General features: G+C 44.0%; 1 protein-coding gene and 1 long non-coding RNA gene across 2 annotated transcripts; both read left to right on the top strand.

Moving 5' to 3' along the window:
* The first annotated feature begins 60 nt into the window (after positions 1-60).
* LOC310636153 lies at positions 61-2,944 on the top strand. Its single transcript, XR_014491623.1, has 2 exons — positions 61-2,169; positions 2,257-2,944. It is a non-coding gene; the product is annotated as an uncharacterized lncRNA (long non-coding RNA).
* A 7,578-nt stretch (positions 2,945-10,522) lies between these two features.
* On the top strand, positions 10,523-22,655 carry LOC310635386 (putative zinc finger protein 75C). Its single transcript, XM_083354265.1, has 7 exons — positions 10,523-10,575; positions 10,779-10,900; positions 11,611-12,039; positions 15,801-15,915; positions 16,025-16,092; positions 17,154-17,283; positions 20,545-22,655. The coding sequence occupies exons 3-7, from the start codon at positions 11,623-11,625 to the stop codon at positions 20,547-20,549; spliced, it is 735 nt and encodes a 244-aa protein (XP_083210391.1). The 5' UTR covers positions 10,523-10,575; positions 10,779-10,900; positions 11,611-11,622; the 3' UTR covers positions 20,550-22,655.
* The last annotated feature ends 3,343 nt before the right edge of the window (positions 22,656-25,998 follow it).

The following is a 25,998-nucleotide window of genomic DNA, read 5'->3' as shown; positions in this document are numbered from 1 at the left end:
AAGCTTTTTATTTAATTGTCAGTTCTGTGTCAAACTGGACAGTAAGACTGAAAATTTCGGAAGAAAACAGAGTGTTTAATGATGCATGGGCACATTCATTTGCTTTCACAACTGACAAGACTGGTTTACCAGTATGACTAATATGTGGTGAGAAATTTGCAAACAACAAGAAGTCTAATGTTGCAAGACATTTCCAAAATAAACACGCAGCCTTTGCTGAAAAATACCCAGAAGGAGAAGAGACAAAAAAAGTCATTTCGGAATTGATGCCGAAGGTTGATCAGAGCAAGAATCAATTTAAGAAGTAGGTGACGTCTGCAAGTTCAACTACATATGCTAGTTTTGTGGCTGCTCAGGAAATAGTCAAGCACGGGAAGCCGTTCACAGATGGAGAAAATATGAAGGAATCATTAAGATTTCAGAATATCTATACTCGGACTTCAAAAACAAGAGTGAAATTGTGCAGAAAATCAGAGATATGCCCCTCTCTGCGAAGACTGTGAAAGACAGAACCCTAAAAATGGCAGAAAACATCACCAGACAGCAATTTAAAGACATCAATTCAGCTGAGGCATACTCAATTGCCTTGATGCATCCAAAGACAAAGGTGATATTGAACATATGTGAACTCTGCTGGGCCACAGGAAGAAATGTTTGAGTTGATAACACTGAAAGGCCAAACAAGGGGGGAGGACATCTGTGAGGCTGTCTTGGATTATTTAACAACCAATGAAATAAACACCACCCACCTTGTGTCAGTGGCTAGTGATAGGGCACCGAATATGACAGGAGCACAGAAGGGGTTTGTGGCTTTACTGCAGAAGTCGCTGGGTTGAAAGCTGCTAACATTTCATTGCATCCTGCACCAAGAGGCATTGTGCGCTCAAACATTTCCTCCAGAATGCACAGAAGTGAGGTTTAAATCACTGTCAGTTCCGTTTGCTACTAGAGGAGGTGGAAAGCACCTATTCTGATCTGGTGCACAACAAATTCCGGTGGCTGTCCAGAGGAGAGGTGCTAAAATGCTTTGCTGCGTGTCTGGAAGAGGTGAAAACATACCTGGGCAGCAAAGGGCTCACCTATCCTGAGCTGGAACGTCCAGAGTGGCTGGAAAAGCTACACTTCATGGTAGATATGACAGCACACCTGAACAAGCTGAACACAAGTCTTCAGAGTAAAGGAGGCACAGCCCTGCACTTGCTGGAGGAAGTTTTGGCATTTGAACACAAGTTGACAGTGTTTGACAGATTTACAGAGATGTTAAGTAGCGGGCTCTGGACCGCGTGGACCACATGGAAGACTCCGGACAACAGGATGCAGCATATTAGTCTTTATTGATGTCAGCACAGACTTGGCAAACAAAGGGTGACTAGCTCCTCTTATATATCTAGCCAGACATACCTGGGACTAATCCCCTTATCAAGATTTCCCGCCAAGGAATGCCCTGCCAATCCTGACAAGGAACCCTGCCACCTGCTGGTGTCAGTGGCTCATTGCTGTGGAAACATCCCCTATATACATAACAAGAGAGGTACATGTCTCACTTCCCCTCTTTGAGAGAGTTCAAACAAGGTAACAATGTGATAAATTCAGAGTATTTGCAGTCTGTAATCCTTGCAATGCAAACATCATTTGGGAAGCAATTCTGTGAGTTCAGAGAGGAAAAAAATACATTATCTTTCCCTGTCACTCCCCTGAGCAGCCATCCATCTGCATTGAATATGACTGCATTTGCAGGTGTAAGTCAACCCGATCTGGAGATGGAACTTGCAGACATAGCTGACAAAGAGATATGGGTGTCCAAGTTCCAATGTTTGACAGATACTCTTGAAGATGTTGCCTGTCAGAAGGCCAGTCTTGCGCTGAATGACAAATGGAGTGATATTGAAAACCTTCCCAAACAGGACAAGCTTATACTTGATACATGGAATGCCCTCCCCAGCACGTACAGAAATATGAAGAAATATGCATTTGGAGTCCTGTCAATCTTCGGATCTACATATGTATGTGAACAGGTCTTTTCCAATATGAACTACATTAAAAACAAATATCGCTCACGCCTCACAGACAACAGCCTGCAATCTTGTTTAAAAATGAAGGTGACGTCTTACAGCCCTGATATGCAGATGCTGTGTGCTGATGTTGAGAAGCAAAAATCACATTAACCAGGTAAAATAAATATTTTAATTGGCTATTATTTTGCAAATATATATTTGAAGTTCTTCAGTGAAAGAGTGCTTTTTTATTCCTTGCCAGCTTACTGCACACTCCAGTACAGATGGACTGATTTACGGGCAGACGCACAGACAGGCAGACAGACTGGCAGACGGACAGATGGACAGACAAGCTGACGGATGGGCAGATGGACTGGTAGACGGACGGACAAGCGGACGGATGGGCAGATGGACTGGCAGACGGGCACATGGACTGGTGGATGAGCAGATGGATGAACAAGCGGACGGATGGGCAGATGGACTAGCAGACAGATGGACAAGCAGATGGATGGGCGGATGGACTGGCAGATGGGCACATGGACTGGCAGACGAGCAGACGGACAGACAAGTGGACGGATGGGCAGATGGACTGGTAGACAGACGGACAAGCGGACGGATAGGCAGACTGGCAGATGGGCACATGGACTGGCGGATGAGCAGACGGACGGACAAGCGGACAGATGGGCAGATGGACTGGCGGGCAGATGGACTGGCGGGACGACAGATGGGTAGACGGAAGGACAAAATGACAGAAGCAGACAGCATTTTGGGTTTGCTGCAGGCGGATAAGTTAAGTTTGGATTTTTATTTCATAAATATGAGGATTCAAATAGACATTGAGTATTGTATTTGAAATTAATATTTAACCCAGTGTCTTTTTTTGGAGTTCAAAATGTTTCTGTTGCATGCTGAAATAAAAATTGGCAATTATTTTGCAAATATTTATTTGACATTGTTCAGTGAAATAGTCCTTTTTTTATTCATTGTCAGCGGACTGGATGCTACAGTACAGACATATGGACTGGCAGATGGGCAGATGGATGGGCGGGCAGATGGACAGGTGGACGGGCAGATGGACAGATGGACGGGCGGGCAGACGGATGGATGAGCGGACAGATGGCAGATGGACTGGTGGACAGATGGCAGATGGCGGGCAGATGCATGGATGGACAGACGAGAGGACGGATGGGCAGATGGACTGGCGGACAAGCAGATGGGTGGGTGGGCAGATGGGTGGATGGACAGAATGACAAGCAGACAGCATTTTGGGTTTGCTGCATGGGGAAAAGTTGAGTTTGACTTTTTATTTAATAAATATGAGGAGGACTCAAAAGGCCCCTTCATGGATTACTGCCTTGTCGTGGCGAAGGGGCTTGCGTAATTCAATGAAGCTATGAGCTATGCCGTGCAGTGCCACCCAAGACGGACAGGTCATAGCAGAGAGTTCTGACAAAACGTGATCCACTGGAGAAGGAAATGGCAACCCACTCCAGTATCTTTGCCATGAAAACCCTATGAACAGTACCAAAAGGCAAAACGATATGACGCTGGAAGATGAACCCCTCAGGTCAGAAGGCGTCCAATATGCTACTGGGGAAGAGCAGATGGCTAGTACTAGTAGCGCCAGAAAGAATGAAGCAACTGGGCCAAAGCCGAAAGGACGCTCAGCTGTGGATATGTCTGGTGGTGAAAGGAAAGTCCGATGCTGTAAAGATTTTTTCTCCATAGGAACCTGGAATGTAAGATCCATGAATCAAGGCAAGCTGGACGTGGTCAAACAAGAGATGACAAGACTGAACATCGACATCTTAGGTATCAGCGAACTAAAATGGACAGGAATGGGTGAATTTAATTAAGATGACCATCAGGTATACTACTGTGGGCAAGAATCCCTCAGAAGAAATGGTGTAGCCTTCATAGTCAATAAAAGAGTAGGAAAAGCAATACTGGGATACAATCCTCAAAATGACAGAATGATCTCAGTTCGAATCCAAGGCAAACCATTCAATATCACAGTAGTCCAAGTCTATGCCCCAACCACCGGTGCTGAAGACGATGAAATTGACCGGTTCTATGAAGCCCTACAGCACCTTATAGAACTAACACCAAAAAATGATGTCCTTATCATCATGGGGGATTGGAATGCTAAAGTAGGAAGCCAAAAGATAACCGGAATAACAGGCAAGTTTGGCCTTGGAGTACAAAATGAAGCAGGGCACAGGCTGATAGAATTTGGTCAAGAGAATACAATGGTCATAGCAAACACTCTTTTCCAACAACCCAAGAGACGGCTCTACACATGGACATCACCAGACGGTCAACACAGAAATCAGATTGACTATATGCTCTGCAGCCAAAGATGGAGAAGCTCTATACAGTCAGTAAAAACAAGACCAGGAGCTGACTGTGGCTCAGACCATGAGCTTCTTGTTGCAAAGTTTAGGCTTAAACTGAAGAAAGTAGGGAAAAGCACCAGGCCAGTCAGGTATGAATTAAATCATATCCCCGTTGAATATACAGTAGAGGTGACAAATAGATTTAAGGAATTAGATCTGATAGACAGGGTGCCTGAAGAACTATGGACAGAGGTTCGCAACAATGTACAAGAGGTAGCAACCAAAACCATCCCAAAGAAAAAGAAATGCAAGAAAGCAAAATGGCTGTCTGAGGAAGCTTTGCAAATAGCTGAGGAAAGGAGGGAAGCAAAAGGCAAGGGAGAAAAAGAAAGATACGCCCAATTGAATGCAGAATTCCAGAGAATAGCTAGAAGAGATAAGAATGCCTTCTTAAATGAACAGTGCAAAGAAATAGAAGAAAACAATAGAATAGGGAGGACCAGAGATCTTTTCAAGAAAATTGGAGAGATGAAGGGAACGTTCAATGCAAAAATGGGCATGATAAAGGACCAAAATGGCAGGGACCTAACAGAGGCAGAAGAGATTAAGAAGAGATGGCAAAATTACACAGAAGAACTATACAAGAATGAGCTTAACGTCCCTGATAATCACAATGAGGTGGTCACTGACCTCGAGCCAGACATTCTAGAATGTGAAGTGAAGTGGGCCTTAGAAAAGCTGAGCAACAACAAAGCTAGTGGAGGTGACAGTATTCCAGCTGAGCTATTCAAAATCTTAAAAGACGATGCAGTAACAGTGCTACACTCAATTTGCCAGCAAATTTGGAAAACTCAACAGAGGCCACAGGATTGGAAAAGATCAGTTTACATTCCAATTCCAAAGAAAGGCAGTGCCAAAGAATGTTCAAACTATCGCACCATTGCATTCATTTTTCTTGCTAGTAAAGTTATGCTTAAAATCCTACAAGCTAGACTCCAGCAGTATGTGGATCGAGAACTACCAGAAGTACAGGCAGGATTTCGAAGAGGCAGAGGAACTAGAGATCAAATAGCCAACATACGCTGGATCATGGAGAAAGCTAGAGAGTTCCAGAAAAACATCTACTTCTGCTTAATTGACTATGCTAAAGCCTTTGATTGTGTGGATCATAACAAACTGTGGCAAGTTCTTAAAGAGATGGGAGTACCAGAACATCTTATTTGTCTCTTGAGAAACCTATATGCGGGCCAAGAAGCAACAGTGAGAACTGGACACGGAACCACTGATTGGTTCCAAATTGGAAAAGGAGTCCGGCAAGGCTGTATACTGTCGCCTTGCCTATTTAACTTATATGCAGAGCACATCATGGGAAAGGCAGGGCTAGAGGAATCAAAAGTTGGAATTAAGATTGCTGGAAGAAATATCGACAACCTAAGATATGCAGATGATACCACTCTAATGGCAGAAAGTGAAGAAGAACTAAAGAGCCTCTTGTTGCAGGTGAAGAAGGAGAGTGCAAAACTTGGGTTGAAACTTAATATTAAGAAAACCAAGATCATGGCATCCGGCCCTCTCAATTCCTGGCAAATAGATGGGGAAGAAATGGAGGTAGTGACAGATTTTATTTTCCTGGGCTCCAAGATCACTGCAGATGGGGACTGTAGTCAAGAAATTAAAAGACGCTTGCTCCTCGGGAGGAAAGCCATGGCAAATCTAGTCAGCACACTAAAAAGCAGAGACATCACCCTGTCAACAAAAGTGCATATAGTCAAGGCTATGGTCTTCCCAGTTGCAATGTATGGCAGTGAAAGTTGGACCATAAGAAAGGCTGAGCGCAAAAGAATTGAGGCCTTTGAACTCTGGTGCTGGAGAAGACTCCTGCGAGTCCCTTGGACTGCAAGGCGATCAAACCGGTCAGTCCTAGAGGAGATCAACCCTGACTGCTCTTTAGAAGGCCAGATCCTGAAGCTAAAACTCAAATACTTTGGCCACCTAATGAGGAGGAAGGATTCACTGGAGAAGAGCCTAATGCTGGGAAAGATTGAGGGCAATAGAAGAAGGGGACGACAGAGAATGAGGTGGCTGGATGGAGTCATTGAAGCAGTAGGCGTGAGCTTAAATGGACTCCAGAAGATGGTAGAGGACAGGAAAGCCTGGAGGAACATTGTCCATAGGGTCGCGATGGGCCGGACACGACTTCGCAACTAACAACAACAACAACTCAAATGGACATTGAGTATTTTATTTGAAAGTAACCTTCAACCCAGTGTCTTTTTTTTTGGAAGTTCAAAATGTTTTTGATGCATATAGAAATAAAAAAAAATTCTTTGTAGCAGTTCATTGATTTCATAAATGCAACACACTATAGTTTTTTTATACATAGCACAAAGGTAAAAAACGATATACGCAGTGTTATTTTCATTTTAGATGTCAAAAGGGTTTTGAGGCTCCCAGTGTTTTGTTTTCGGTGGGAAACGGGGACTCCAAGGTGTTCAAATCTGGGTGGGCTCCCAGCAAACATGCGCCAAAGAAGTGATGGGAGAAGGAAGAGAGGAAGAGAAACACCGGGGGGGGAGCACCCTGTTTCTTCTTCTTCAGGCAAAAACTCTCTGATCAAGCCGGAATGAAGAGGGGGATGAGGAGGAGGAAGAGCAGCGATTGACAAACTGCCAGCCAAACACTTTGGGGGAGGGGGTGCAGGATGGAGAGGCGGGCAGCTTGCCTTGGAGAGGGAGGGGGGAGCCCTTCTCGTCTGCCTTTCGTTCTCTCTGCTCTATTCCCCTCGCTCCTTTTTTGTAAAAAAAATCTTTTCTTTCTTTCTTTCTTCGCAATCTTGCCCGCTGTTTCTCCACCTCCTCCATCCTCCTCCCCACCATGCAGAAAAAAAGGAGAAGGCAGGCGGTGGGGCAGGGGGTTTCCCTTCCTTGCCCAATTCCAGTGTTTGCAAGAGAGGCAGAAATGATCGCCCTTTTGCAAGCAGAAAATCTTGCAGGTCTCCTCGTGAGGAAGGAAACCCCAGATACGGGCAAGCCAGGAGAAGTGTGTGTGTGTGTGTGTGTGTGTGTGTGTGTGTGAATCCCTGGCTGCAATTCCCGTCCAAAGTGAAAGCAAAAGTAAGCATCGGGCAAAGCGGAACTCCATTTCTCGGCTTGCCTCTGTCCTTTGGAGCCGGGAGGTGCACCTTTGGAGGAGGAGGCGTCAATCCAGTTGCTGCATCTCTTCCCTCATGGGTGGGGGGGCCATTGGGGGAGGCTCCTGAGGCCCGCAGCTCTTCCAAGGGGAGGAGGAGGAGAGTGGGATCGGGGTTGCTTGTGCCTGCTGAAGAGCACCATGGCTCCGTTTGCCTGGCAAGGTGGGGGAAATTTGCTCAGCCTCACCTCCGGCCCCAAGCAGCACCTTTCCCTTGTGCGCGTGTTTGACAAGCCTCCGTTTGCCTGGCAAGGAGGGGAAAATTTGCTCGGCCTCCTCTCTGATGTATGTCTCGCTTAGGTAAGCTCCACTTTAATCAAACCCTATTCTGCACATCCCTCCGACCAGTCTGGGCCACTCACATTTAGATCAGGTTTCAGGGCGCAGCGAGAGGAACTGCCGCCTCTCCTGCCACTGAGCTCCGGGCAGGCGGATCCACATCCACCACAACCCCCGGCTAGCAGAGCCGGCAGTGGAGCAGGGTGGGGGGAGACCTGCCGGACAGAGAAGAGGCGGGCCTGGGGCACCCCAAGACTGGGCGCCCCTACCCGTGCAGCAGGTAGAAAAAGGGCCTACTCACCTTTCCAGTCCTCCCGTCTCTTCCTCCACTGCCACCAAGTGCAGTCAGAAGAAACAAAGAGGTTTGTTTGTGGGCAGTCCCACAAACGGCTTGTGGGCGGTCTCATAAACCAAAGTTCAACCAATCAATCCAAACTTTGCAAGGTTTTTTTTTTTTGGTGAGAAGTTTGAATTGATTGGTTGAACGTTTTTAGTGCCACTTTTTTTTTCAGGACTAAACATGGCAGAGGTGGACTGGGAGCCGCAGGGGATGACTCAAAGAGCCGCATGCGGCTCCGGAGGCGCGGGTTCCTGACCCGTGCTATAGGCTATTCTAGAATATCTTGTTGCAATTAGATAAAATGTAAAAACAGGATATTGATATGTATTAGTGAAAATATATTTTAAATTTTGTTGATTGACTACGTTATAACTAGAAGAGTACTAACTTGCTTATTTTGACTATGTAATCACTAAGGGAATTAGAGAGGGCATCTCTGTTGATGTAACCTGAACTATTTACAACTGGTTATGTCTTATTTTAACTACCCAACCACCATATTGTTTCACAAATACATGTTTATGTAAATATTTAAAAAATCAATAAAACTTGTATACAAAAAAAGTTTTCCACTGATCACTTTTATGGGATGCAGAACCAAGAGAGCATTATTGTGACCCTCTTGAGTACAAGAACACTAAATTCCATTTTGTGTCTGTTCCTTTGATCCCCGTTAACTTCATACAGGGGTGTGGTTTCTACAGAATCGTTCTTAAAAATAGACATTTGGAGAGGAGTCTTATATTGTCAAAAGCACATGGATTCACAAGTCTTCTTGATCAGGGCGGCACAAGGCTTCTTGATCAGGGCAGACGTAATAGTCTCCTTCTTCCTCGCCTCTCATTGGAAATGTACCTTTTCTCCCCGCTTTGCATGAGCACCTGCCTTGCATGCAGAATCCACCAGGGGCTCCTCTGCAAAGAGAAGGCAACACAATGGCCTTCCATCATTGAGCCACTGGAGGGCGAATGCCACACAGTACTTTCCAGAGGGGAGATTGAAAGGCATTGACATCAACGGGTCTTGCCTCTTTAGGATTCACTCTCTTGAGCATTTGAGCTGTGCAGAACTCTTGAAGGAAAGAGATCCAGAAAGGGTCAGGATAAGTGTCCAGATTGTTCCAGTGCAAAGGGAGGGCTCTTGAACTGAAGAAGGAAAAGATGCATCCCAAGTTCTCGTCCAGGTTCTGTCTTAGCAATGGATAATAAATGAATGAACCTTTACTGTCAAAGTACAACCATGCATACATTGAGAATGGCTGAGCCTCCATTCGTGCTGAGCCTCCATTTGTGTCAACTTACAGTGACACAAACCCTCCATCTTATTACACCATGTGAACTAATTGCACAACGCACCGGCCTCGCAAGTCAATTATGCATAAAGTTTATAAAATTATTTCCCATTCAAAAGCCTGACAGCCCATAGATAAAAGCTGTTCTTCAGCCTGTTGGTATGGCTGGCTATACTCCTATATCTCCTACCTGATGGTAGGAGAGTAAAGAGATACCATCCAAGGTGTGAGTCATCCCTGAGAATTTTCCTCACTCTTCCAAGGCAGCGAGCCCTGGCGATGTCATCCAGTGGTGTCAGGGGACAGCCCACAATGTCTTGTGCTGTGCTCACCACCCTCTGTAATACTAAGTCACTAAGGAAAGAAAGTAAAATGTCACTCAATCCAGACAAAAGAAATTGGACAAGACCTGATGTGAAAGCTCTCTCCAAATCCCATCAAGAGCTACCAGGCTTGAAAATCAACAAGAATAACTGTCATCTGATGAATCAGCAAAAAACAAGGATTTTTTTGTGTGTGGGGTGGAAGGATCCTGAAGTACAAACACTTTTTGAATTGCTCTTCAACTAGAGTTGGTAGCTGGCAGCTTCTGTCCCTCTGGCTAGTGCCAGCCAGCCTAGTTGAGAAGGACTTAGATAAGTATGGATGAGTGTGAATGTTGCATACATGTGAAAAAGAACAAATATATATGTTGTAACCAGTAAACGTCCCTTATTTTAAATTCAGTCTCCCTGTATTTTGAAGAACCATTTGTCCCTCAGTGTGTTTCCCAGAGCTGTGAGAGTGTGAGTGACCGAAAGCTTTAAATACAACACTCTTCGGAAGTGTAACATTGCCTAAAGCACGTTGAGAAGGCTTCCTGATCAAGGGAAACGTGAGCGCCCCCTCCTGCCCCCGCATGGGAAATGCTCCGTCTCTCCTTGTTCCAGGAGCGCTTTCCATTCACAGAAAACCCACCAGAGGGCGGCCTCTGCAAAGAGAAAGGGACTCCACGCACTTCAGCGTTGGGCCGCTGTGGCCGGTTGAGAAGGAAGTGACGTAAGTAAGCCTTGCCTTTCTAGGAAGCTGGACTCTCCCTCTTTAACCCTTTGAACTTCGCAGGCTGTTAAAAAGGCTGCAAGAAAGTCTTGAAGGAAAGAGGCACAGGTGACAAAGAGGGTTGTCTGTCTGTCTCTCTGTGTGTGGCGGGGGGGGGGAGGGGGTTTCTTCCCATACAAGCAGAGGCAGAGAGTTCTTGCACTAGAGAAGGAAGTGGCATATGCCAAGTCCTCATCCAGATTCAATCAGGAGTGGGAGACTCCCAGATCCCATATTTCCCTGCTGACCTTTTCCATGATTGTTGCCCTCAGGAAGAAATCCAGATTCCAGAAAGGAAAGGAGGGGACCTAGATCGTCCTTCACGCCCCATTTCTTGGGAAAAGCTCCTGGGTAGAGGGAGAGTTTGCATGGCAAAGCTCAAGGAGGAAATAAGGTTTGAAAATGCAAAAGATTATGCCTACGTTCTCACTCTGTGCTGGATGACAGTAAACTAGGTTTGACTCCTCTGCAGCTCAGTTTGTCTTAGGAGGGTAAACAGATCATTATGTTAAGTTTTGTGCATTTAAGCCTTTGTGTTTCATGTAAACTGAGCCCCTGGATCTGATTGACCTTTTTGTGCTTAGGACACATTGTGTGAACCTGCCTGCCTGTGTGAAGGAAGAGAAATGGAGCATCCTAAGCCAGGGTCAATTGAATGGCATTCGTTTTTTTGTGAACTGAATGTTCATGCTTTGTTAAACTGTTCTGAGTTTTTGTATGCTGCGTGAACCCTGCTTATAGGTAAATGTAGATCTATATTTTTAAAAAGCAAGTCTTGTGAGTAAAAAAAATAGAAATGATCCCAAATGCCAAATACACTGAATCTTCTTATTGAAGTTATCAGTTTACCAGGTCAGAAAAATACTTCCTTCTGTATGGCGTTGAGTATTGATGAATGATCCAATCCACTACTTTCTAGTTGTTGGAATTTATTTTCTATCAGAGAGTTGCAAAAGGAGGTCATTTCTTCATCTTCTTTAGAGTCAAAGTTATCTCTTTGGCAAAGAGGGTTAATGGCTTGTTCTGATTCCCATGGCTAGATGAACATTGCTATGAATGAAAAAGAATTTGGTTTCCTTGAACTCATTTGGATTTGTGTTACAGGACGGAGAAAGAATGGCAAGCCTTCCTTTAGCAAGTGGGGGAACTGGAAAAGGCCCTTCCAGTGTTCAGTCTGGAATCGGTGAGGAGATCTGGGCAAGAACTGGCCAGAAGATCCTGGACGATGGAACCATCCTTTCCCCACTTCAGTCCTGGAATTTTAGGAGCATCCGGTATCAGGAGGATGAGGGTCCCCGAGGCCTTTGCAACCGACTCTATTACTTTTGTAGCCAATGGTTGAGACCAGAAAAGCACACAAAAGCGCAGATGCTGGACCTGGTTGTTCTGGAGCAGTTCCTGGCCATTCTGCCCCTGCAGATGGAGAGCTGGGTGCGGGAGTGTGGAGCAGAGAGCAGCTCCCAGGCGGTGGCCCTGGTGGAAGGCTTCCTCCTGAACCAGGCGGAGGAGAAGAAGGAGCAGGCTGAGTTGCAGGTGAGAGGACTTCCTCTTGGGAGCCCAGAAGGACTTGAATATAGTAATATGTTCAAATTTTTGTTTCCTTTTAAAAATATGATTAAGCTTATCAAGATATAAAACACAAAAAAAATGAAAATAGTAGGAACTGGTGGGAATTGAAGAGAAAGACGTATAGGGTAAAGGGGAAAAAAGGAAAATGATTGACTTCTGACTCTTTAAGGTAAAGGTAAAGGTTCCCCCACACATGCGTGCTAGTCGTTTCCAACTCTAGGGGCCGGTGCTCATCTCCGTTTCAAAGCCGAAGATCCAGCGCTTGTCCGAAGACGTGTCCGTGGTCATGTGGCCGGCATGACTAGACGCCAAAGGCGCACGGAACGCTGTTACCTTCCCACCGTAGTGGTCCCTATTTTTCTACTTTCATTTTTACGTGCTTTCGAACTGCTAGGTTGGCAGAAGCTGGGACAAGTAACAGGCACTCACTCTGTTACGTGGCACTCAGGATTCGACCCACCAAACTGCTGACATTCTGATCGACAAGCTCAGCGTCTGACTCTTTAGTGCAGTCAAATAAAATGGTAACATTACAGCCTCCGACTTCTACTTTTACATCCTTAATATGTACTAGAACTAGCCATTCTATAACAAGAAACTCTAAATTTCATTTATTTTTATCCCAAGAAAAAAAATCCAGAAGTGTTTTACAAATAGAAACAAGGTTGGATGTGTTCTTTTCTTTAACTAAAGCAGTTAATTTTGCCGTCTCTGCTAGGTCCGTCAGTTTTTCCAGCAACCTCTCCATTATGGCAATTAACGTATCCTTCCGTTTTTGTGCAAAAAGCATTCTTAATGCTCTCAACATATAAAACAGCAAAGTTTGAGATTGTTTTTCAATCTCTTTGTCTATTAAAGTACCTGGTTTTGTTTTTATGCCCACTTCGAGAATCTTCTGCAGTAAAATATAAATCTTACACCAGTATTTCTTTGGTTTGTCCACCAAAATGGAAAAAGGTTTCTTGTTTACATTTATATTTTGAACATGTATTTGAATTTCCTTTATACATCTTTGGCCGGTTATCACCCATTAAATAGAATTGATACATCATTTTATAAAAAATTTGTTCCAAAGTATAATTTAATAGAAATTTTAAAGTTTTCACCCAAATATCTTCCTGTTGTTCAGGCATTATATTATACACAAAATTCTTTGCCATTGGATCAATGTATTCAAATTCTTAATACCGTATTTTCCGGCGTATAAGACTACCCGGCGTATAAGACGACCCCCTACTTTTAAGAAGTTTTTCAAGGTTTTTTGTCTTATACGCCGGAAAATACTTACATGCCCTGCCCTCCCTGTCCGTCATAATCCAAAATTCCATTTGGATCAATCAAACACAACTCAGTGATGCTAGACTGGATTTGCAAACAGATCCAAAACTGTCACATTCAGAATCACCATGGTATCATGTTCTCCTAGAGTCCTCCATTGAATTCAACAGACTGAAGTTATGAAGGAGAGGTTTGAATGAAAAATACGCTAGACAGTTTTAACTGGAGTGTTAAATCACCACTCTAACACCCACGCCCCCCCCCCTTTCAAAGGATTGTTTTTATGGTCCTGTCTTTCGATGTTCTTATCCCATCTCTTTCCATCTGCAATTTTCGGACAGCTTTTTGTTTAAATAAAAAACGTATCCCAAGTGTCCGACAGAAGCCCGATTCAGCCCCGTCTGATGCAGATGGTGCAAAGCCAGACTTACGGCGGGCCGGGGAAGAGCGTGTCTGCCAGCCCATTCCAGCCCCTCCCCCTCACCCAAGCGGCATCTGACCATAAGCAGAGCGCGCCCTGCTACCCGCTATGTCTCCTGGCAGACGCCCGCATCCGGCCTCACAACCAGCCGCAGAAGCCCACGCCCGGCTTTCCTTACCCGCACCCGGCTACCTGTTCCTGGGCCCCGGCCCTAGCTGCGGGCCAGCTCGCCAGCGACCAGGCCGACGGACTCCCGGCCGCCAGACACTGCGCTTTGGGAGACGCTCCCCGGCGGATCAGGGAGGGAGCGCCTGCCCGCCGCCAGGCAGTTCCAAGTTTGGGGGACTTCCGGCGGGCCGGGGAAGAGCGTGCCTGCCAGCCTGTTCCAGCCCCTCACCCTCACCCAAGCGGCATCTGACCATAAGCAGAGCGCGCCCTGCTACCCGCTATGTCTCCCGGCAGACACCCGCATCCGGCCTCGCAACCAGCCGCAGAAGCCCGCGCCCGGCTTTCCTTACCCCCACCTGCACCTGGCTACCTGTTCCTGGGCCGCGGGCCAGCTCACCAGTGACCAGGCCGACGGACTCCTGGCCGCTAGACGCTGCGCTTTGGGATCGGGGAGGGAGCGCCCGCCCGCCGCCAGGCAGTTCCAAGTTTGGGGGACTTCCGGCAGGCCGGGGAAGAGCGTGCCTGCCAGCCCGTTCCAGGAACTTCCGGGGACTTCCGGCAGGCCTGGCGCCCCTCTTGCCCGCAGACCACACAGCGGCCCTCGCCAGCCGGCCTCAGCATGGCTGCCCCAAGCCCGCCTCTCCAGCGCGTCTTCCGAGCCCACCTGGCTGACTGCCTCTTGGGCGGGGCTTGGCTCCAGACGCGCGGCTGCTCCGTCTGCAAATGTGCTCTTCCACCCACCCATTTGAGAAAACTTCCTGTCGCTGGGGAAGGACGACGAACAGGAAGTTTTCTCGAGTCCCTTGCCGCCACCACGGCCGCCGCCTCTTCGCAGAAACACGACTCCCGCTCGGCTGGAGCCCTGGGCTGAATGGAGGCAGGCGATGGCGACCCGTGGTTAAGCGGCCGATGGCGAACGGGTGATGGAAGGCAAACTCGTCAGCTTCTGGGGCGGCTAGTGCAGCTGCTGCCGTTGCTCGCTCAAGGACTGGCCGTGCTAGCGCCTCCAATGCTTGGCTGTCAGGTCCCCGACAAGAGGACGGGCAGGCGGTCCCCAGAGGCGCCCCGCTCGACCGTAGGAAGGGAGAGCCTTTACTCCCGCCGAGGCACCGCCTGACTCGCGCTGACCACAAGAATTGCTTGCACGGAGTGCGGAACTGAGAGCAGCAGCGCAGCAGGCGAGAGAGCTCAGAGACAATAAGGCGAGGCGCCCCTTTGGCGGGAAAGGAGCAAAGCTGGGCCAATCACAGAGCAGGCGGAGCAGGGAAACAGGGAGGGAAACAGGGCAGCGGCTGCTCGAGACGACGGGCACGGGCTAGTCCCGCTCCTCTCATCAGGGACCTGTCAGCCAGCATTGGAGGCGCTAGCACGGCCAGACCTTGAGCGAGCAACGGCAGCAGCTGCAGTAGCCGCCCCAGAAGCTGACGAGAGTTTGCCCTCTATCACCCGTTCGCCGTCGGCCACTTAACCACGGGTCGCCATCGCCTGCCTCCATTCACCCAGCGATCCCGCCGTCCAGCAGAAAAAAGATCCGAAGGTGTTTTTTTTCCGGCGTATAAGACGACCCGGCGTATAAGACAACCCCCCAACTTTTGAGGTGATTTTCAGGGGTTCAAAAGTCGTCTTATACGCCGGAAAATACGGTACCTCCTTACCAGAGTTCTCTGGCATTCATACTATGTGGAGATGCTTCACTAATCTTTCTATAGTTGCTTATCCTTTCTAGAAGAAAGATTTTGCAGAGCCATTTATTTCTTACTTCTCAGCCTAATTGATCGATACTGAGTGCTTTGCAGTAAAAAACCACTTCATGATGTTTGATGACCATTAATGCTTTTCTCTTTCATACTATGTCAAGTCCTTTACAATGGACATCAGAGATCCTGAAAGAATGAGGCATCCTTCAAATCTCCCTCAAGAACTGTTTTTCAGGAGGATCTCTCAGGAAGATCCAAATCAGGACACCTCAAGAGGTAATAATAAGGTCCTTCCACTCCTCTGAGAAATCCTAACTTTCTTATGTTCTGGGTTTTCTATAGCATTTCATTAATTATGCTTCTTGAAATTCTATCTCCCTCACAGGGAAGAATAGAAGGAAGTTGACGTTTTGTTTTGGGGGAACGGAAACCGTGATTGAACCTCCAGCTCAGGTAAGAGAAGAACATTCATTTACTAGATTTGTATTTTCCTTTTCCCTCAGGAAATCAGCTGATGTACATAGTAGAGGTAGTCCTTGATTTATGACCACAATTGAAACCCAAATTTTTGTTGCTAAACACATTTGTTAAGTGACCTTTGCCCCATTTTACGACCTTTCTGGCTACATGTGTTACATCAATGACTGCAGTTGTTAAGTTTGTAATATGGTTGTTAAGTGAATCTGGCTTCCCTATTGACTTTGCTCTGAGAACTTCACAAAAGGTGATCACATGACCCAAGGACCCTGGAACCGTCATAAATATGAGTCAGTTGCCAAGCATCCGAATTTTGGTCATGTGGCCACGAGGATGCTGCAACAGTCGTGGGTGTGAAAACTGGGTATAAGCCATTTTTCCTGGTGCTGTTGTAACTTTGAACACTCACTAAAATCTGTTGTAAGTAGAGGACTATCTCTACTGTCTTCTTCCATTGTCCCCTCAGCTTTTGATTGGGGATTTTTTTAGGATTTTTTTTTAAGACTACTACTTTAAAAACAAAACGCTTTAAAAACAAAACTCTTTTCCCAACTTTTCAGTAAATAATGTTTTACAGATATTTTCATGGCACCCATTCTTTCTGTAATTCTTTGAGTTGCATTTGTGCAAGGATCCTCAAAAGTATTTAAATATTCACACCGGAATATTAACATTTTTAAATGCTTTATTTACAATCATTGATAAGAAAATAAGTGATTAAGAAGAAAGATTTTTAAAATCCCAGGACAGTGGCCGTATAGAAATGCCAGGATCCTGAGGTTGTTCCAGAAGGAAATTAGGGTTACTTAACTGAATTGCACTGAAAATCCTACAAAATCATTCAAGTTGATGAAACCTGTCTAAAACATTTCTTCAATCAAAAGCTTTTTCTTCTGTCCACTTTCTCACCTAAACTATGGAATCCCACTAAACATAGCCATTTACCTTACTTCATAGCTTTGCTTTGGGAATTTCTAAACAATAGGACAAATCCTATAGTCCCTCCTCAATCCATTCTGTATTTTTTTGCCTTTCAGGAGGGTCTTCTGCCTTTTGAGGAGGTGGCTGTGTATTTCTCAGAGGAGGAGTGGTCTATGCTAGATCCTCACCAAAAAACTCTGCATTGGGAAGTCATGCTGGACAATTATAAGAACGTGGCCTCTCTTGGTAAGGGTTTCTTATTCTGCAGTCAGGCAGTTCAGGAAGACATTTTGTAGTCAGATGCCACGGATTACTTCTTATGAAATCATCTCCAAATAGATGTCCTCTCTTCAGAGGGAGAAGGAAAAGTCATGCTGTTCCACTACTCCTACGAAGGAAATAGGTCAATGGCATTCTGCTTAGATATATTCTATCCCATTTGTTTTTCTATTTCTATTTAAACATATTAGTGACAAAGTAATTCCTTAGTTTGCAGTAATACCAAACTTCATCAAACAGTTTTCAGCTATTTTATTTATTTATTTTATTTATTTTATTACATTTATATACCGCCCTTTCCTGGAGGACTCAGGGCGGTTTACAGGGTAATTAAAAACCAAAATACAAAAGTTAAAAAACCAAGTTTAAAAAAAAATTAAATTTATCCCTCTATAAGTAAAACCCCAGATATCATGTAAATTCGAATGTTCGCTAAGGGAAGGTTCATAACTTAGAGATTATCTGATTTCTGACAGAGTGATCTTTTCCCCTAACATTTCTATCACTTTCATTTCTCTTTTCCTTTGAAGGTGATAATGAGAATGACAATAAAGTCGCTAGAGAACTAATGAAAGTGTTCAAACAAAGAGACGTAATGGAGAAGCCTGCAATTCGGACGGGATTCCAAAGGCAGGAAAGAAACACTTCAAATAATTGGAATAAAGAAAGCTCATCTTCCATTGATGCACAGATGCAGGACTTTATTGATCAAGGAGGAAAAATAAAGAAAAAATACCTTGGGAAAGGTTTAAGACTATTCAAAGATACAATAGATGTAAATGAGCACTATCTATCCCAAGTCAAAGGACGAGATTATATATCCAAAGATAAAGGAAAAAATTACAATTGGACTTTCACACTTTCTCAAGAAATTGGGTCTCTTACGTCACAGAAAAGTTTTCACATGGGAGAGAAGCCAAATAAATGCACTGAGGATGGAAATAAGACTGTTTATAAAAGAATAAGCACAAGGGAGAAGCTATATAAATGCAGGGAGTGTGGAAAGGGCTTCAGCAAACCAAGTCATATTACATCCCATGAAAGGATCCTCGTAGGAGAGAAGCCATATAAATGCATGGAATGTAGAAAGGATTTCAGAAGAAGCTGGGAACTTACATCCCATCAAAGGATCCACACAGGGGAAAAGCCATATAAATGCACGGAGTGTGGAAAGGGCTTCAGAACAAACAGTCATCTTACATCCCATCAAAGGATCCACACAGGGGAGAAGCCATATAAATGCATGGAGTGTGGAAAGGGCTTCACCAACCAGAGTCATCTTACATCCCATCAAAGGATCCACACAGGGGAAAAGCCATATAAATGCATGGAGTGTGGGAAGGGCTTCACCAACCAGTGTCATCTTACATTCCATGAAAGGATCCACACAGGAGAGAAGCCATTTAAATGCATGGAATGTGGAAAGGGCTTCAGTCAACACAGTAAACTTACATCCCATGAAAGGATACACACAGGGGAGAAGCCCTATAAATGCATGGAGTGTGGAAAGGGCTTCAGGACAAACAGTGAAGTTACATCCCATCAAATGATACACACAGGGGAGAAGCCCTATAAGTGCATGGAGTGTGGAAAGGGCTTCAGGACAAACAGTGAACTTACATCCCATCAAAGGATACACACAGGGGAGAAGCCCTATAAATGCATGGAGTGTGGAAAGGGCTTCAGGACAAGCGGTGACCGTACATGCCATCAAAGGATACACACAGGGGAGAAGCCCTATAAATGCATGGAGTGTGGGAAGGGCTTCACCCGAAATAGTCATCTTATTTGCCATAACAGAATCCACACGGGAGAGAGGCCATATAAATGCATGGAGTGTGGGAAGGGTTTCACCCGAAATAGTCATCTTATTTCCCATAAAAGAATTCACACAGGAGAGAGGCCATATAAATGCATGGAGTGTGGAAAGGGCTTCACCGAACATAATGTTCTTATTTCCCACAAAGGTATCCACACAAGAGAAAAGCCATATAAATGCATGGAATGTGGAAAGGGCTTCAGTCAACACAATAAACTTACATCCCATCAAAGGATACACACAGGGGAGAAGCCCTATAAAGTGTGGAAAGGGCTTCGGCCGACACCATACTCTTACTTCCCATAACATGATGCGTAGCTGTTAGAAGTCAATCCCGAAAACAAAGATACATTTGGGTGAGAATGTATGCTAATTATAACTTAGTGAGCTTTGTTTGTGGATTTCCAATGTACACAGACTGAATTCTGGAAAGAGAATTCATCCTTCTAACTTAGAGGCCTAGAGAGATGAATTTAGTAATGAAAATAAAAACAATGGGCATGTGCCATTATAATTATTATCTATGTGAATTTATATGTGTATAGATTCATTTTATTTTATTTTTTAGTAATGTGCTTCCTGCTCCCCAATTGTCATGTTTCTCCCACTTGGTCATAGCTCTCAAAACGATGTGAAGACATTCAAAAGGTGCTGCTTCCCCAAACACAAATGAAAAAATAAAAGAAAAATCAAATGTATACCCTTGGTGTAGAACTGGGGCACCCCAAAAGTAATCAAATTTGCATTCTCAGTGTACAACTGAGACATGAGTCAACCAGTATCTATGGAGAAAGAGGGAACATTATTCATTCCAAGGCCTGAAGATGTATGAGGGAATTGTCACATGCCCATCAATGTTTAGTGTCTGGGAAGAACTGAAACGACGAGGAATTCCTCTCAAAAACGAAGCCAGAATGACCAGAAGCCCCACAAGTGATTGTGCAATTTTTTTTCAAGCATTTTGCTATTCTATAGTGTGATGAGGGCTGAGAAGAAGTCTAAATTTGATTTAAATAAAATTAAATATCAATGCTGTGGTTATGTTCGAGTCATGTATTATACTCATGTATTAAACTTTTTAGTTACTTTAAAAATGTATTAACACATGAAAGTTTTTGGAAGCATTTGAGAAGCTCATGTTTGAAGCTTTTTATTTAATTGTCAATTCTGTGTCAAACTGAACAGTAAGACTGAAAAGAGCAGAGAGGTTAACTGAATTCTTTTTAAACCCTTTTTTCTCTCATCTACATTCTTTCTTTCACTAATTATAGCTAAATCTCTCTTTTTCCCCCTCTTGCATTGTCACCTACAAATCCAGAAGTATCTCTTCAAACCGTTGGAATCTTCAGGTCTTGCAGTTAAAGGAGAATTTGTACTTATGTTTTTCTCTGTTCATTCCTGATCTATAGATTGATGGGTTCCAGTATCATTGCTGTGGCTAGTCCAGATTCTTGCCTCTGAATGACAATTTTTGGGTCGTAGAGGTAAGCCAGAAGAGATAAGGCCTGTCACAAGCCAGTGTAGTTATCTTAGACTTCCAAAGACCCTTTTTGCCTTCTATATTAAAAGTTGTAAAGTCACATTCCTGCATTCCTACATTTACAATTATAAAGTCACATTCCTGCATTCCATTCCTGCCTCTGGTGATAAAACTCTTTCTTCTCCATTTACAATCACATTCCTGCCTCTGGTGATTCTTCATTTACAATTGTATATAACAAGACTTGTTTCATGTAATTGCCCATGCCTCAAGATATGGCTTCCTGTCTCCTGTAATTGTCTTTGCTTCAAGTTATGCCTTTCAAGTCATGCCTTCCTGTGATAACCCTTGTCTTCCCTGTTAGCATTTGTATATGGTTCCTGTCTCCTGTAATTATCCCTGCCTCAAGTTATGTCTTCCTATGATAATCCTTGTCTTCTTTGTTAACATTTGTATAAGATAAGCTATGCTTTATTGTTTCCTGTAATGACCTTTGCCCTCTTCATTAGCAGTTCTCTGTTAGCATTTGTATATGATAAGCTATGCTTTATTGTTTCCTGTGATGACCTTTGCCCTCCTCATTAGCAGTTGTATGCTATGAACTATGACCTCACATATGTTAATTCCTCATGTGTACTTCCCCCTCCCTGGTGAAACCGCCCAATAAAAGAGGGATGTGCAAAGCTGTTCGGGGGCAACAACATCCACCCCGGGCACTCTGTGCTCTCTCACCTTGAACAAACTTGTGTTGGTGCCTCAGTTTGTCCTAGGACTCTGTTCCTGCGCTATCGCAGTTCCCAAGTGTGACCGTTGGAACGTCCGGCACACTGGGTCGGTGGCAAAGGGCAAAATCCTTCCATATTCAAGGTGTTCACCCTTGCGAGGGTCCCTCTAAATTCTCACCCCTGCTACGGGGCTCTAAGAGTTGAGGCCAGAACCCTGACCGGTCGCTCGACGCAACAAGCCAGAACTTTTATTTCAGGAGCTGCTAATGTGTCGCCATCTTGTCTCCTCCCTGCAAGCACATCTTCCTGAGGTGTATTCCCTACGTAATAAACAATAAACTAGAAAAAGGATTATGAGGGATGAATAAAACAGGGATGGATGAATGAAGAAAGAAATGAAAGGCAAGGCCAGGGTAAAAAGTGGATAAGAAAAATGAGATAACATGATAGTCAATGGAAGGACTAATTTAATTAAACAATAAAAGAAATTGAATAGTTGGCAACTAAATGATCTCCCTTATTTCAAATAATACATATAGTAATAGAGGGAGATCTATTTGATGATCTAAAAGCACTGACACGGAAGGCTAGTTGGCAAAGGAAAGCGAGAAGGCTGAAGAAAATTGGGGTTTTGATTTATTAGAGAGGATTTCATTACTAATTGATATGAAAATCAAGAAGTTGAGATAAGGGGAATTTGGGTCATTAAATTTAAAACATTTGGAAATTAGTTGAAAATAAGGATTCTATTTGTTTAATATTTAAAAATTAAACCCAAAAGAAAAAAAATATGAATATGTTTGATTTATTGATTAACCCAGACAATATATATATATATACTGTATAATGGTTTTGGTTTATTAAAGGAGATACTGTATTATTAATTGGATGATTTAATATGGTGGGAAATAGATAACTTTTAGGAAATAGAACAAGACTATATTCAAATAGATAAGATGTATTTTGAATATTAGATTCTGTTATGAATTGAGATAAGGGAAACTGGTTACCTAAAACCTTGAAATTACAAATATCCAATGTTAAATTTGAATATTGATGGGAAACTAAAAATTGGGGAAAAACAGGACATTGATAGTCTATAAAGATTGAATGTAAAATTAATTTAAGATATGTATAAGCTAAAAATTTAGTGATAAATGTAATAATGATGTTTTCACTTAGTTGATATAAGAACTGTAGTAGTTTAAATACGAGATAGTAGATATTAAGGGGAAAAGCGAGGAAATATTTAATGTTATAACGAAGTTTGTACTAATGATTTTTGTATGTTATTGAACTATTGATTAACACAGCCACCACGTTGCTTTTTAAATACTTAAATGTAAAATTAGAAAATTAATAAAATACTATTTAAAAAAGAAAGTAAGAAAGAAGGTTTTATGAAAAGAAGGGGTGTCTGGCTTTCCTTTTACACACTGCTGCCTGCATGCTGAGGAAATACACCCAGCTTCTTCGGAAACCTGGACAGATGCCCTGGACGCAAGCTGACTTGGAGAGATCTTTGGTGATTGGCGAAGGAAAAATTTTCTGGTTGTGTTAGCTTTTTGAGGTCTTCTGGTTTTGCCATGTTTGATTCCTGTTATCCAAAGAACAGTTGCTTCTACTATCTCAGGGATGATGGTCATAGCATCCTCTGTAAATAGTGATAAACCCCATAAGCCAGCCAAGGTCCTGACTATTGTTGTTGTTGTTGTTGTTAGTTGCAAAGTTGTGTCCGACCCATCGCGACCCTATGGACAACGTTCCTCCAGGCTTTCCTGTCCTCTACCATCTTCTGGAGTCCATTTAAGCTCACGCGTACTGCTTCAGTAACTCCATCCAGCCACCTCATTCTCTGTCGTTCCCTTCTTCTATTGCCCTCAATCTTTCCCAGCATTAGGCTCTTTTCCAGTGAGTCCTTCCTTCTCATTAGGTGGCCAAAGTATTTGAGTTTTAGCTTCAGGATCTGGCCTTCTAAAGAGCAGTCAGGGTTGATCTCCTCTAGGACTGACCGGTTTGATCGCCTTGCAGTCCAAGGGACTCGCAGGAGTCTTCTCCAGCACCAGAGTTCAAAGGCCTCAATTCTTTGGCGCTCAGCCTTTCTTATGGTCCAACTTTCACTGCCATACATTGCAACTGGGAAGACCATAGCCTTGACTATACGCACTTTTGTTGACAGGGTGATGTCTCTGCTTTTTAGTGTGCTGTCTAGATTTGCCATGGCTTTCCTCCCGAGGAGCAAGCGTCTTTTAATTTCTTGACTACAGTCCCCATCTGCAGTGATCTTGGAGCCCAGGAAAATAAAATCTGTCACTACCTCCATTTCTTCCCCATCTATTTGCCAGGAATTGAGAGGGCCGGATGCCATGATCTTGGTTTTCTTAATGTTTAGTTTCAACCCAACTTTTGCACTCTCCTTCTTCACTCGCAACAAGAGACTCTTCAGTTCCTCTTTACTTTCTGCCAGTAGAGTGGTATCATCTGCATATCTTAGGTTGTTGATATTTCTTCCAGCAATCTTAATTCCAAGTTTTGATTCATCTAGCCCTGCCTTTCTCATGATGTGCTCTGCATATAAGTTAAACAGGCAGGGCAACAATATGCAGCCTTACTGGACTCCTTTCCCAATTTGGAACCAATCAGTGGTTCCGTGTCCAGTTCTCACTGTTGCTTCTTGGCCCGCATATAGGTTTCTCAAGAGACAAATAAGATGTTCTGGTACTCCCATCTCTTTAAGGACTTGCCACAGTTTGTTATGATCCACACAATCAAAGGCTTTAGCATAGTCAATGAAGCAGAAGTAGATGTTTTTCTGGAACTCTCTAGCTTTCTCCATGATCCAGCGTATGTTGGCAATTTGATCTCTAGTTCCTCTGCCTCTTCGAAATCCTGCCTGTACTTCTGGTAGTTCTCGATCCACATACTGCTGGAGTCTAGCTTGTAGGATTTTAAGCATAACTTTACTAGCATGAGAAATGAGTGCAATGGTGCGATAGTTTGAACATTCTTTGGCACTGCCTTTCTTTGGAATTGGAATGTAAACTGATCTTTTCCAATCCTGTGGCCACTGTTGAGTTTTCCAAATTTGCTGGCAAATTGAGTGTAGCACTTTTACTGCATCGTCTTTTAAGATTTTGAATAGCTCAGCTGGAATACTGTCACCTCCACTAGCTTTGTTGTTGCTCAGCTTTTCTAAGGCCCACTTCACATTCTAGGATGTCTGGCTCGAGGTCAGTGACCACCTCATTGTGATTATCAGGGACGTTAAGCTCCTTCTTGTATAGTTCTTCTGTGTAATTTTGCCATCTCTTCTTAATCTCTTCTGCCTCTGTTAGGTCCCTGCCATTTTGGTCCTTTATCATGCCCATTTTTGCATTGAACGTTCCCTTCATCTCTCCAATTTTCTTGAAAAGATCTCTGGTCCTCCCTATTCTATTGTTTTCTTCTATTTCTTTGCACTGTTCATTTAAGAAGGCATTCTTATCTCTTCTAGCTATTCTCTATTACCTCAGTAACAAAGGAATATATATCATTGGTCGCCAAGTAACAGAACACATTCTGTTACAAAATTTAAAAGGGAGGAATGAAGGGTCCTGTAACTGCAACAAAAAGAAATTGTTTAGTCTAACTACTTCTATCTTGCTTTTATAATCAGCATTTGTGTCAGGGACAAATTTCACACAAGTGTGGGAAAGATGTACATGAATGGGATGTACTGAAGGAGGGAATGAATGAACCTTTATTGTCAAAGTACAACCATTTATACAGTGAGATTGGCTGAGCCTCCCTTCGTGCCCCCACCCCCAACTTACAGTGACACAAATAAGGGAGTGTACAGGAATGATCGATGTCTTCCTTTTGAAAGGAATAGATTATTATTCAGAAATTTCTAATGAGTCTAAAGATCGATAGAAGAAGACAGCTGAAAGTCATAAACTCTGACAAGTAGTTGTAGCTAACCTAAATCACAAGCAGAGGAAATACAGAAATAACTATATTAGCGGAGCTTTGTTGACAGAAAATTAGATGGTGATAAATAGGATATGTACAAAGCGGCTTCCTGGAACATGGGAGCGACAGTGGTTTTAGGCGGTCTGGATAGTTTATCGGATGATTAGGGAAGGGGCGTTCAGTGCAATAGGGGAAGGAGGAATCTGCATCGGGAGCAGCACGTCAATTTTGATGATTTCCTGAAAGGTGACCACCCCCAGCCCGGTACCCGTGAAGAGCCGGACTGTAAATAGTGAATTCCAGGAACAAAGGAAGTCAGGTCAATATTTTTTTTGGAGGGGGATGCCACAAGGGTCCTGGAGGACTGGCAAGACACACATACACTAGGTGTGAATGTCCCAAGGGTCTGAAGGACTGGCAAGTTAAAGGAGGTGGGTCAAGTACCAACTGCCGGGAAACTCTGTGCACAGACCCAGGTAAGAAAATAGGGCATTTTTAGTTACCTGGGTGGCTGGGTGGGTAGGCTGGTGTGAATCTGAGACCTGTGAGAGTGTGACTGAGACGCCCCGAGAACCATAAGGGCTGACAAGGTGAAGGGAGTGCAGACTCTTGAGTAACTGATTTCCATACCTCTGCAAGGAGATTGGTGGGGAAAAAGAGGAAGTGACTTGGTGAAGCATAAGGTGGTCTCACTAGGTCGGTAAGGA

Source organism: Vipera ursinii (genome assembly GCF_947247035.1).
Source record: "Vipera ursinii genome assembly, chromosome: 2".
NCBI classification, from domain to species: domain Eukaryota; kingdom Metazoa; phylum Chordata; class Lepidosauria; order Squamata; family Viperidae; genus Vipera; species Vipera ursinii.
This window is presented reverse-complemented; position numbering and strand designations above follow the sequence as displayed.

What these genes read in the sequence shown, in the direction of transcription:
- LOC310635386 (XM_083354265.1), top strand. Translation starts at nt 11,623, where the DNA reads ATGGCAAGCCTTCCTTTAGCAAGTGGGGGAACTGGAAAAGGCCCTTCC. An exon ending in AGGAGCAGGCTGAGTTGCAG is followed by an intron (nt 12,040 to 15,800) that starts GTGAGAGGACTT and finishes TACTATGTCAAG; the next exon opens with TCCTTTACAATGGACATCAG. An exon ending in TGATTGAACCTCCAGCTCAG is followed by an intron (nt 16,093 to 17,153) that starts GTAAGAGAAGAA and finishes TTTGCCTTTCAG; the next exon opens with GAGGGTCTTCTGCCTTTTGA.